General features: G+C 50.1%; 1 protein-coding gene across 1 annotated transcript in view; it reads left to right on the top strand.

Moving 5' to 3' along the window:
• Window positions 1-12,747, top strand: part of CNGB1 (cyclic nucleotide gated channel subunit beta 1) — an 89,812-nt gene that overhangs the window by 47,535 nt on the left and 29,530 nt on the right. The window contains exons 17-24 of the mRNA XM_019011603.4: window positions 129-236; window positions 3,046-3,203; window positions 4,345-4,500; window positions 6,095-6,303; window positions 7,392-7,442; window positions 8,232-8,318; window positions 10,582-10,646; window positions 11,691-11,813. Coding sequence (XP_018867148.4) covers window positions 129-236; window positions 3,046-3,203; window positions 4,345-4,500; window positions 6,095-6,303; window positions 7,392-7,442; window positions 8,232-8,318; window positions 10,582-10,646; window positions 11,691-11,813 — 957 coding nt within the window. The remainder of the gene's footprint in view (window positions 1-128; window positions 237-3,045; window positions 3,204-4,344; window positions 4,501-6,094; window positions 6,304-7,391; window positions 7,443-8,231; window positions 8,319-10,581; window positions 10,647-11,690; window positions 11,814-12,747) is intronic.

Raw genomic sequence — 12,747 nt, 5'->3', positions numbered from 1 at the left:
TCATGCTCCGCCCCCCATCCTCTATCTAGGAATTGGCTCTAGGTGATCTTTAGGGATCAAAGTCATAACACTTCTCCCTGGGGCCTCTGCCTTTGCTGAAGGCCCCTTCCACATCTGTGTCTTTGCAGGAAGAAGCTGCCCTCTGAGGATGATGAGGCTGAAGAGCTCAAGGCGTTGTCACCAGCAGAGTCCCCAGTGGTTGCCTGGTCCGACCCCACCACCCCGAAGGACACTGAGTGAGACCCCTCTGGGGTCTCAGAAAGTTGAAAGACTGGGGGGAGGGTGGGGGATGTGGGGGGGCTAGTGTGGATGCTTTTAGAACCTTCTACCGCAAGGCAGACTTTGCCAGTGGCTTCCGAGCAGTAAGTCAGGATCAGTCTCCTGTCCAGGCTGCTTCTGGCTGGCCCAGGAGTCCTGTAAAATCCAGTGGGCTCAACCTCTGGGCCCAGCTGTGTCCACGGCCAGCAGTGCTCAGAGAGGGAGGGATCTCTAGGCAGAGGTCCCCCTGTGAAGGAGAGGCTGAGGGGAGCTGCATGCAGGGCTCCTGCCGCTGAACTTCTGAAAGGTCAGTGGGGACAGGGAGGACCACCAGGATCTCCAGTGGGTTCTGTCCTGGGGAGTTTGTGAAAAAAGAAAAAAAAAAAAAAGATTCCCTGGCCCTACCTGGCTGCACTGGATCAGAGCTGCAGACAGTAGGCCTGGGGAGTTCACATTTTCCAAACTCCCCAGGGGATGTGGTGCAGCTGGCCTGCAGAACAATGTTTAGAAACCACTATGATGACGGCCAGGTGTGGTGGCTCACGCCTGTAATCCCAGCACTTTGGAAGGCTGAGGTGGGCGGATCACCTGATGTCAGGAGTTCGAGACTAGCCTGACCAATATGGTGAAACCCTGTCTCTAATAAAAATTAGCCGGGTGTGGTGGCACGTGCCTGTAATCCCAGCTACCTGGGAGGCTGAGACAGGAGAATCACTTGAACCTGGGAGGTAGAAGTTGCAGTGAGCTGAGATCACACCTCTGCACTCCAGCCTGGGTGACAAGAGCAATACTTCATCTCAAAAAAAAAAAAAAGAAAGAGAGAAAGAAACCACTGTGATGGCATTGGGACCTGGGTCTCTGAGATCGAACTGTCCCCAGGGCTGGGCCAGTGGGAGGTTTCTTCCCGAAGGATCTGAGAAGCTCTGGTGGATGGCGAATACCCTGGCCCTGGGCTCTGCCTGGAATCCCCAATCACAGTCATTGGCCATGACTCCTGGATGAGCCACAGGAGACAGTAGGCTTTCCTTCTTCCTTCCAGTCTTTTTTTCTATCCACAATTTTATGCAGTTTATGCTTAACAGAGCTGTGGAAAGTTAGAAAAGATAAGCAAGAAGAAGCCCCAACCCCACCCTCAGTCCAGTTGCCCACTGCAGCACGCAGTGGACTCACATTTTATGAGATAGGGTAGGGGTAGGGTTTAATATCAGAAACGAAGGCAGAAATGAGGTATAATGAGAAAACCTATTCTTGAAAACTCTTAAGGAGGTCAACTTGGAGACCCATGTATTAGCTAGGCAGGCTAGGCTGCTGGACCTCAAATGGACCTCAAAAGCTGAGTGGCTTAAGGAACTGTATCATATACCATCATCATCTCAATAGTTGCATGCATCAGGTCAGCGGAAGGTTCTGCTCCATGCAATCATTTAGATACCCAGATGACAGTGCTCTGCCACTTTATCCATGTGCCTTCCCATGTCCCACTGGTCACCACTAGAAAGGGAGAACTCCAGGCCTGTCTTCAGCAAGGAGGCCCCTAGTTGCATGTATTGTGTCTGAGAGCTCACATTCCAATAGCAAGAGCCTGGCACGTGGTCCCTGGCTGGGTGGCTATATCCCAGTGAATGTGCACCACAGGAGAGAATGAGTGTAGGGGAGCAGCTCATGTCCCCGCCACACCTGTATGCCAGCTCTCATTAGGAGCCCCACACTTGGCCGGGCACGGTGGCTCACGCCTGCAATCTCAGCACTTTCAGAGGCCGAAGCCGGTGGATCACCTGAGGTCGGGAGTTTGAGACCAGCCTGGCCAACTTGGTGAAACCCCCTCTCTACTAAAACTACAAAAATTAGCCAGGCGTGGTGGCGTGCACCTGTAATCCCAGCTACTCGGGAGGTTGAGGCAGGAGAATTGCTTGAACCCAGGAGGTGAATGTTGACTGAGCCGAGGTCATACCACTGCCACTCCAGCTGGGCGACAAGAGTGAAACTTGATCTCAAAAAAAAAAAAAAAAAAAAAAAAAAAAGAGCCTCACACTTGTTTTCTCCAGCCCGGCTTCCTCATTTGAGCTCAAAAAGAGAAGTCGACTGCAGTTTCTGTGTCCTAATGTATGAAAAAAAAAGATAAAAAAGATATTCAGCTCAGCAAGATGATCTCAGTGAGGCCACTCAGAGGAAAGAAAGCACATTCACAGGCCTGCTTCAACGCACCCAGGGCACACGCGCCACGCTAAGTTGAATGCTAGGCAGGCTCATTCATTCTCTGTCTCTCTCTGTTTCTCTCTCTCTCTTGCTGACAGTGCAGAAACTTTAATTCCTGTAAGTTAAAGGGATATAGAATCTATCTGCACTGCTTTTTCCACCAGTTATATCCTAAGCCTAAAAAAGTAGGCCTGCTCCCTCTCTGTTCTGCCCCTGGACACATATCTCACGTGAACCCTGCACTGGGATGAACAGCCCAATTTTGCTGAACTCTAAACTGAGTTCCAAGAGTTTCCTCCTAAATTACAAGTGGAGTCACGCTTTTTCCAGAACTGCCCATCTGAATCAGAGCCTGCGTGGTACATTTTCCAAAAGCTGGGCCAGAACACCTGGGCATTATTCCCAGACTGAATTTCCTTCTAGGTGATTACAGTAGGTCTGTGGTTTCTGATGTCAGAAGGAGATGGGGGCAGGACTTACCTCCTTCAGGCTCTGTCAGAAGGTGGGACACAGACGCTGCACAGCTCTGGCCTGGGGGCGCACGGGTCCCTCCTGGCTCAGCCTGCTCAGCTTTGGGTGATGTTCCCACAGCGGCCAGGACCGTGCGGCCTCCACGGCCAGCACAAATAGCGCCATCATCAACGACCGGCTCCAGGAGCTGGTGAAGCTCTTCAAGGAGCGGACAGAGAAAGTGAAGGAGAAACTCATTGACCCTGACGTCACCTCTGATGAGGAGAGCCCCAAGCCCTGTGAGTCTGGAGCTGGAGGGGGCCTACCTGGACGGGGATGGGGTGGGGCCTCCAAAGTCCCCTGTCAACTCATGGCAAGGGTGGCCCCAAGGAAATGGTTGAGGTCCATGACAGAAGCCCAGATCCCCACTCTCTGGATTTGGGATCCATATGTACAGGTTGAGATATGTACCCAAGGGTGGGAAGAAGATCAAAGTTCTGACCAACAACCCACTTGCACTCGGCCCTCTCTCCCATAGGGCAAGTGCCTTCCTTGACCCTTCTGTCCCTTTCCTACTGGTAGGTGAGTGGTGCCACCCCAAAATGTATCTTATGGTCTTACACTCAGATTGTGTGCACAGCCTGCTCTGGAACTAGGCAGTCCTATTTTTCAGAGATGTCAGTGCCTTGAAAGTTCTTATTGAGGCTATCCGAATTTTTCTTTTCTTTCAAGGTATCAGGAGGAAACAAGACACATGATCTCTTGTCAGGGAGATTTTTTAGATCTTTCCAGAGGAAGGCTGTATCTTGGAAATCATGGTGCCCACAACAGGCCATGAAGAACCTGATGTCCCAGTCTTGAAGCTGGAAAACATAGCCATATTGAACCCATAAGAGCCAATCCCTAGACCAAAAGTATCATCATAGATGCACAGGGAGGCTGTGATCCCATCTGGTCTCTGTTTTTAGAGATGAAGGATTTGAGATTCCCTCTCAGAAACCTGGAGCAATACTTCCTTGATTTTGTTAGGCCCTTTGGCATTCCAGCCATGGGTACTGGGAACACTGGGTACAAAATGTCCCCATCCCATCAGAGGGAACAAAGGGGGTCTAAGCACAACACACGAGCAGACACCGAAACAAGCAACTGGCCCAGAAACAACTCATTTGGGTCAGCTTCTGAGAAGCAGTTCCAGATTGTAATTGGTAAGAATTTCTGGGTGGGCACCCAGGTTGCTGTTGCTGTTGCTGTTGAGGAGGGTTATGGAGTTCACTCCAGGAGAGCGCCTTGGATTCTGCACACAGAGCTTGCAGTAGCTTGTATAATGGTGCCAGGGTCCTCTCAGATCTGGATCCAAGGTCTGCAGTTGGGACCCTTCTCTCTGCATCCTCTACCTGGGCCTCAGGGCTGGTTCAGATGGTCACCAATGTCATCCCACAGCCCCAGCCAAGAAAGCCCCAGAGCCAGCTCCAGACACAAAGCCCGCTGAAGCCGAGCCAGTGGAAGAGGAGCACTATTGCGACATGCTCTGCTGCAAGTTCAAACGCCGCCCCTGGAAGGAGTACCAGTTTCCCCAGAGCATTGACCCGCTGACCAGTGAGTCCTGGGGAATGGGTGTTCCCACTGTGTAAGATGAGAGAGCAGGAGAGTGGGAGCGGGATGGGGAGAGGGTCAGGGGATTCAAGAGGTGGGATGGGAGGCCACAGACAACCTGGGTTCATGATCTTTTATACTTTTCAAAACTATTCCACAGTTTCTTGCCTGATTCTCGAAACAAACCCAGCCTGGCTAACATGACGAAACCCTGCCTCTATTAAAGATACAAAAATTAGCTGGGTGTGGTGGTGCACACCTGTAATCCCAGCTACTCGAGAGGCTGAAGCAGGAGAATCATTTGAATCCAGGAGGTGGAGATTGCACTGAGTCAAGATCGCACCATTGCATTCCAACCTAGGTGACAGAGTGAGACTCTGTCTTAAAAACAACAACAAAAGTCCCTGGAATAGAAACATAAGATCACACCCATCTTACAGATGAGGAAACTAAGGCACAGATAAGTCAGCCAGGGTAAAGAGGCAACTAGTTAGTGTGGACCCAGGACTCCTGACTCTTGGCCAAGTCCTTTTTCACTCTGGTCGTGCTGGCCTTTTCCTAGAGCTCCTGCTCTGAACAGAAAAAGAGCAGGAATGTGAATTCCTCCTGCTTCCCTTTAAGCCCACTTCATATTCCTCAGAAATAACCCACTTCATATGTGCATAGCACTTTAGAGTTTACAGAGGGCTCCCTGCCTTTCTTATCTGACCTTTTCCTGTGATTTCTCAGAAGAGGGTAGGTGCCAGAGAGGGACTTTCTCAAGGTCACACATTTGGGGGGCAGGACTTCAACCCTGGTGTCCACTGGATTCTTTAAATAACCTGGTGGGCTGGGTACATTGGCTCACACCTGTAATCCCAGCACTGTGAGAGGCTGTAGTGAAAGAACTGCTTGAGCCCAGGAGTTCAAGATCAGCCTGGGCAACATAGTGAGACCTCATCTCTACAAAAATAGTAAATAAATAAATAAATAACCAGATGATCTGGAATACCCATCTATCCATCCATCCATCCATCCATCCATCCATCCATCCATCCATCCATGTATTCACCTGTCTGTCCATCTATCTGTCCATCCTTCATGCATTATTTACTATTCTGTATTTACTGAGGAAGAAAATACATTTTGGGAAAAAATTAAAGAAGAATAAAAGCAAATGGGTTTTCCAGTTGGCTGCCTATTATCTTATAATACCAGCATAGTCCCTCCTGAGAGTACTCTGATTTATTAGGGATTAGCAGTAATTTGTTTTTAAAACAGATAGTTGTTTTTTTTTTAAAGTAGAGATGGGGGTCTTCCTATGTTGTCCAGGCTGGTCTTAAGCTCCTGGGCTCAAGCAATCCTCCCACCTAGGCCTCCCAAAGTGCTGGGATTACAGACATGAGCCACTGTGCCTGGCTTCTAAAGCAGAGAGTTGTGTGTGTGTGTATGTGTGTGTGTATGTATATATATACACACACACATACACACACACACTCTTACAAAAGTGCCACATGTAGTAGTTGAAGGAGTAGAAAGAACAAAACCCTACCTGATCCAACTGGTGAAGAGCCTTGCCTGGCTGATACTCTAGCGTCCCCGTCCATCTTCCCCACAGACCTGATGTATGTCCTATGGCTGTTCTTCGTGGTGATGGCCTGGAATTGGAACTGTTGGCTGATTCCCGTGCGCTGGGCCTTCCCCTACCAGACGCCAGACAACATCCACCTCTGGCTGCTGATGGATTACCTATGCGACCTCATCTACTTCCTGGACATCACCGTGTTCCAGACACGCCTGCAGTTTGTCAGAGGCGGGGACATCATTGTGAGTCACAGGCAGGTGGTGTTGGGGTGACCGGGGGCAGACCGCTCAGCCAGAGCCTTCAGGGCACTGACCCCTGATGCTGTCATAGATGACAAAATAAGTGAATAAGGAAATCTCAAGAATGGCTGCTGTGCTTGTTCAATAGCATGGTTGTTTATTTTGCATGCCTTTGATACGTTCAAATTACGCACATCAGATATTGCTCATAGGTGAAATAGTTCCTGGACCACTTGACAGAATCAAAGATAGAGAAGTGGTCCAGGGAATGGTCTTTAGTGAGGATGTACCTGGTTTGAATCCCACCTCCACCACAACTAGCTGAATCGCCTCTGTTTCCTTATCTGTAGAATGGGGCTAGTAATAGCTTCCACCTCCCAGTGTTGCCATGAGGATTGGTTGAAACGATGCATGCAGGGCGCTCAGTCCAGGTATCCACTGGCAATTGACTTCTCCCAGGGGTCCTGCAAAAACACACTGATGCTCTCCTACTTGGGCCAATTTGAGACCCTGGCCTCTGGTCCAGCCCCTTGCACCACCCCTGCCTTACCAGGGAGGAAACTGAGGCCCTGACTGTGACTTCTCAGGAACAGGAGACACAGTCCCTGTCTCCCAGTGTGGGTCACTTTCCAAAATTCCACCCCGGCAGTGCCTGTTTTGCTGTGTGCAGACAAGCTCAGGTTTTGCCTGTAAACAATTTTCCTTGGAGAGATTTAAAGAGAGTAAAGTAAAAAGTAAAGAGATTTCCTTGGAGAACCTCTTTTCTGGCCTGATCAGAGTGACTACCAATTCCTTAGTAAACAGATGTGCAAATGGTCCAGGTAAGACCAATGGGCAGAGGGAATAAGCTTAATGTCCTTGCTTTCCACCCAAGAAATCAGGATCTAGCTGAGTGACCAGAACAAATCCCTCCTCCCTGGGGGCTGGGCCTCTCCACCTATAAAACTCAAGGCTTTCACCAAGGCTCAGATGGTCCTTGGGCTGTTATGCTCGTTTGAGGGTGGGGTTCTTGGGGAAGTTTCACAATTGCTCCACGGGGTCAGAGATTAAGCTGTAAGGTCATTTCACCATCATTATTCCCTTTCTTTCAGACGGACAAAAAGGATATGCGAAATAACTACCTGAAGTCTCGCCGCTTCAAGGTGTGTGCCGGGCATGCAAGTTTTAGCGTCTGCGGGGTTTCAGAAGGGGGTGCCTCAGAGGGCCCTGGGTGCCCGGGGGGTTCATGAGATGTGGTTTCTGCCACACGGAGGGATGCTGGTCCCTGTGGGCGTGTCCTCCAAACCACAAGCCCCAGGAGACCAGCACAGGCTGGGTGGCCCCCAGAAGTTATCTTTCTTCTTTTTCTTTTCTTTTTCTTTTTTTTTTTTGAGACAGGGTCTAACTCTGTCTCCCAGGCTGGAGTTCAGTGGTGTGATCTCGGCTCACTGCAACCTGTGCCTCCTCGTTCAAGCACTCCTCCTGCCTCAGCCTCCCTAGTAGCTGGGATTACAAGTGTGCATCACCACACCCAGCTAATTTTTGTATTTTTAGAAGAGACAGGGTTTCACCATGTTGGGCAGTCTGGTCTCGAACTCCTGACATCAAGTGATCTGCCTGCCTTGGCCTCCCAAACTGCTGGGATTACAGGCATAAGCCACCGTGCCTGGCCAGAAGCCACCTTTCATTGTGTCTGTACCACTCCCGCCCCTACTGTATGGCACAGCAACCACTATCGAGGATAATGAAGCTGCCCTTGGGGCTGGCAACACGGGCTTTGAAGCCAAACAAGGGCTTGTTGGTGGGACACCTTCTGCCCTCTAGTTTTAAGCTCTACTGGGGCATTCTGACCTCACCTTTCCATGGAAGGGAGAGACTCCGCCTCTCACTCCCCTCACCTTCCACCCTGGAGTCATCCGTTTTACCCCCATGGTGTCCCATTGGGATTTCAGATGGACCTGCTCAGCCTCCTGCCCTTGGATTTTCTCTATTTGAAAGTCGGTGTGAACCCCCTCCTCCGCCTGCCCCGCTGTTTAAAGGTAGGACTGCTGGGCCCACCACCCCAGGCCTTCAGCTCATCCCTGCTCTGCACCGACACTGGCATCTTCGTGTCTGCCCCCAGCAGCACTGGGGAGGGGAGTTCCTCAAGGGATGGCCCGAGGGGAGATGCATTTATTCCACGTGTGTCTTAGTGGAAAGTTCATTACAGTTTGCTAGTGCTTCTGTGGTGCTGCGTGTTAGGTAGTATTATTGCCAGCATTTTACAAATGAAGGACTGGGGCACAGAGAGGTTAATTAATTTGCCCAAAGTCACACAGCCAGGAGGGAGTGGAGCCCAGATATGAATGCAGGTCATCTGTCTCCGCTGTTTATGCTCTCAGTGATTATAGAGACTCTCAAGAGGGGATCTTCTGCTTTATGATGGTCTCTGTCTAAAAGATGGGGACATTGGTGCTTGGAGAGGCTGGGGGACTTGCCCTAGGTCGCAGGAGCAAGGAAGTGCCAGGGATGGATTTGAATGCACAGCCAGACACCCGTTTCATCATTGGCCAGGCCTCAGTGTCATTCCAGCCATTCCTTCTGGCACTCACTGGGCAGAGCGAAAGTCTCCAGGATGGTCTGGCTCCCACAGCTGGCCATGGTCCTGTCACGTGACCAGGGTGGATAGCCACTCAGAGCATTCAGGATCCCCCAAATGGATTTTGGTGGCCAACCAATCACATTCATCTCTCTCCTGAAATGAAGCCTGGTGCCTTTTTCTGAAAACAGTACTGAGGGAATTTACAAAAAATGCAAGTGCAATAACATGAACAACCCAGAGAAACAGGGCAGAGAAAACTAGGGGGCGTGCAAGTGCCCTGATGAGAAGAAAGCACACCTATGTGGAATCGAGCATGGAAGCTGCCTCTGAGCTTCCTGGCTGCCAAGAGGAAGGGGGAAAGTGGAATTGGCACCATTCTTATTTGACACATACCAGCCTCCCAGGGGCTGCAGAGGTTGCTTTAGAGCCAAACATCAGAGTGAGGAAGGTTGGGTCCACAGGCCAAGTTTCACCCCAGACGCAGAGGTGAGATCCATACCTTGGTTCACATGGTGGCCCTAGTGAGGGGGCAAAACTCACAGGCCTAACATTGAACACCGTTCAGTGGACAAAACTCTTTGAGTGAGCCATCCAAGCCCCTGTGCTTTCTGCCTCCAGTTTAAACTGTGGCTGGAATTAGAATGAACACGTGGATGATAACTGGAATATCCCTTAGAGAATCTTCATAAATACTGTTTTCAAATATCAAAAAATAAATCCAAAGATCTAGAGGTGGTATAGCATAAGGAGAGAGCTTGCAGCTCTGAGGCTGGCCTGGGTTGGAATGCTGACTCTCTCACATACCAGCTGTGTGCTTTGGACAAGTTACTGGACTTCCCTGAGCACCAATTTCTGTCAAAGGAGAATGATAATACATACTTCATATGTAAATAAGGAATAATGTAATGTATATAAATGTATGTGCTGGCTGGGTGTGGCGGCTCATGCTTGTAATACCAGCACTTTAAGAGGCTGAGGCAGGAGGATCACTTGAGCCTAGAAATGTGAGACCAACCTGGGTAACACAGTGAGACTCTGTCTCTACAAAAAATTTAAAAATTACCCAAGAGTGTTGATGTGTGCCTGTAGTCCCAGCTACTTAGGAGGCTGAGGCTGAAAAATCGCTTGAGCCCAGAAGTTCGAGGCTGCAGTTATCTATGATTGCACCACTGCACTCCAGCCTGAGTGACAGAGTGAGACTCTGTCTCTGAAAAAACAAACAAACAAAAGGCATATGCCAGTCATATAATAGGTGCTCAATAAAGAAAAGTAGTTATTAATATACTTTTATTCTTATAAATAAACCTTTGAAGGATATAAGAGTGGGGTGTTAGGGATGCTGTCTCTTTATTAAATTGTTTTCTTTATAAGAAACATTAAAAACAGCAGCTTTAACCTGGATGCATGTACCCCTAAAAGTCTCATGATAGGGTTCAGAGGGTCCAGGAGTCCCCTGAAATTATATGCAAATTGTGAGAACAAGATTACATGTCATTTCCAAGGGAAGACGGGCTATGACTTTCTTCAGATTCCTAAATGGAGTTTCTGGCCCCTACCCGTCAAGGGGCTGAGGACTTCTGATATTGAATGCTCACTGTCCTGTTCCCTCCTGGAGGCTGCAGGAAGAGCCCTGAGTCCCGGCGCCCGTGGGCGTGGGAGCAGCATGCTACTATGGCTACCTATGGCCGGTGGGCTGCTCTCACGCCCTCCTCTCCCTCTAGTACATGGCCTTCTTCGAGTTTAACAGCCGCCTGGAATCCATCCTCAGCAAAGCCTACGTGTACAGGTGAGACTCCCCCTGCGTGTGCCTGCATGCACACACACATGACACTCACAAACACACATCACACACAATACACACACAACACAGATGACACACACACAACACACACACGACACACACAACACACACACAACACACACACATACATGCACACACAACATTCAACATACACACACCCAACACACAATGCACACACACAACACACAACACATACATACGTGCACAACACACACACAACAGAAATGTAACACAAAACACACACAAACACACAAAACACACAACACATGCAGTGCACACACAACACACAATGCACACACGACACAAATGACACACACAACGCACACACCCACACACAACACAGGAAGTTTGCACCTAGAACAGACAGCAAGACATTGTCTACCCCCACTGACCTCCAGGCCCTGTCTCCACTGGAAGCCAGGCATCTTCCTGGTCCCGCCTCCTCTTTCCCAGAGAAATGTTTGTTATTTAGAGAACCAGGAATATCCGATGCCCCTCATTGTGATGAGGGTGCACATCAGCTGGCACGAGGGGCTTACCAGCATTGCAGTGAACCGGGCCTCACTTTGGCCTCAGCTCAGGGAACTGGAGCCCCCAGCCAGCTCTAACAGAATGGGAACAGGTGTAAGGTGGCGGTGGCTGTTTCACAGATGTCTGAGCATGAGGTGCAAGACCAGCCAGCCCGTGCTAGGGAGCAAGGCTCCTGTCCACATCTCTCCTGGGGCGACATGGCCCCATCTTCAACTCAACTCCTCTGCACACATCAGTCCCTCCCTGCTCCTCCACACACACACATTTCCCCTCTGGCCCCTCCATCCCCCAGTGCACAGTCAGCTCGCTACCTCTGTGCCAATCCTAGCCCCAGGTCGTGACAACGCCCCATTCAAGCACCACCCTTCCTAACTGGTGCAATCTCAACAAAGCATCCAGTCGGGCCAACCCAGCCATGGGTTGGCTCTCACTGTCCAGGTGTCTATCCCTCACCTCCCCCTTCCGCCGCTGTGTTCATGCGCTGCGTTCCTTCTGCAGGGTCATCAGGACCACAGCCTACCTTCTCTACAGCCTGCATTTGAATTCTTGTCTTTATTACTGGGCATCGGCCTATCAGGGCCTCGGCTCCACTCACTGGGTTTACGATGGCGTGGGAAACAGGTGAGCCACAGTCCTCCCCCTGGGGCCATGCCTGGGTGACCTTCCTGTTCTTTATAATTCGCAGCACAGAGACTCCAGGAAGGAGTCTTATTGCTGCTGTATTGCCAAGGCCACTTTGCTCCTAAGCAATCACTGGCATGACAAGGCTCAAGAGCCACATCTTGGGCCGGGTGTGGTGGCTCACACCTTTAACCCCAGCACTTTGGGAGGCCGAGGCAGGCGGATCACCTGATATCAGGAGTTAGAGACCAGCCTGGCCAAAATGGTAAAACTCCATCTCTACTAAAAATATAAAAATTAGCTAGGTGTGGTGATGCACACCTGCAATCCCAGCTACTGGGAAGGCTGAGGCAGGAGAATCTCTTGAACCCAGGAGGCGGAGGTTGCAATGAGCTGAGGTCGTGCCATTGCATTCTAGCCTGGACAACAAGAGCAATACTCCATCTCAAAAAATAAAAATAGAAAAAGAGCCAGGTCATCACGTCTTCCCCAAGCTAAGGTTTCCTGAGCACCTGCATGTGTCAGGCCGGAGGTACTGGTGTTAACAAGACTTGCTTGGATCCTTTCTGCATCCAAAGTCTATTAGGGTGTGCAAATACACTGTATTTGTGCATCTACTCCTGCTTCCCCGGGCACGGCCAAGAGGGAATGAGGCCAGAGAATACTCCCCAGCACAGCTCTCCAGGCACTGCTACCATGTAGGTGCTGGCGAATGAGGTGAGACCCACTTGCCAATCAGAGAGCCACCATCCATTATGAGACTTGCCAAAGGGATGATGATGACGTGTGAACCAAAAAGTATCTGGCACAAGTTTCAATCAATTTAGAAAGTTTATTTTGCCAAAGTTAAGGACACGCCCGTGGTACAGCCTCAGGGGTTCCTGATGACATGTGCCCAAGGTGGTTGGGGTGCAGCTTGCTTTTATACATTTTA

This window comes from Gorilla gorilla, chromosome 18 (assembly GCF_029281585.2).
Source record: "Gorilla gorilla gorilla isolate KB3781 chromosome 18, NHGRI_mGorGor1-v2.1_pri, whole genome shotgun sequence".
NCBI classification, from domain to species: Eukaryota; Metazoa; Chordata; class Mammalia; order Primates; family Hominidae; genus Gorilla; species Gorilla gorilla.
Note: the sequence above shows the minus strand (reverse complement) of the source record. Positions and strands in the feature narration are given on the sequence as shown.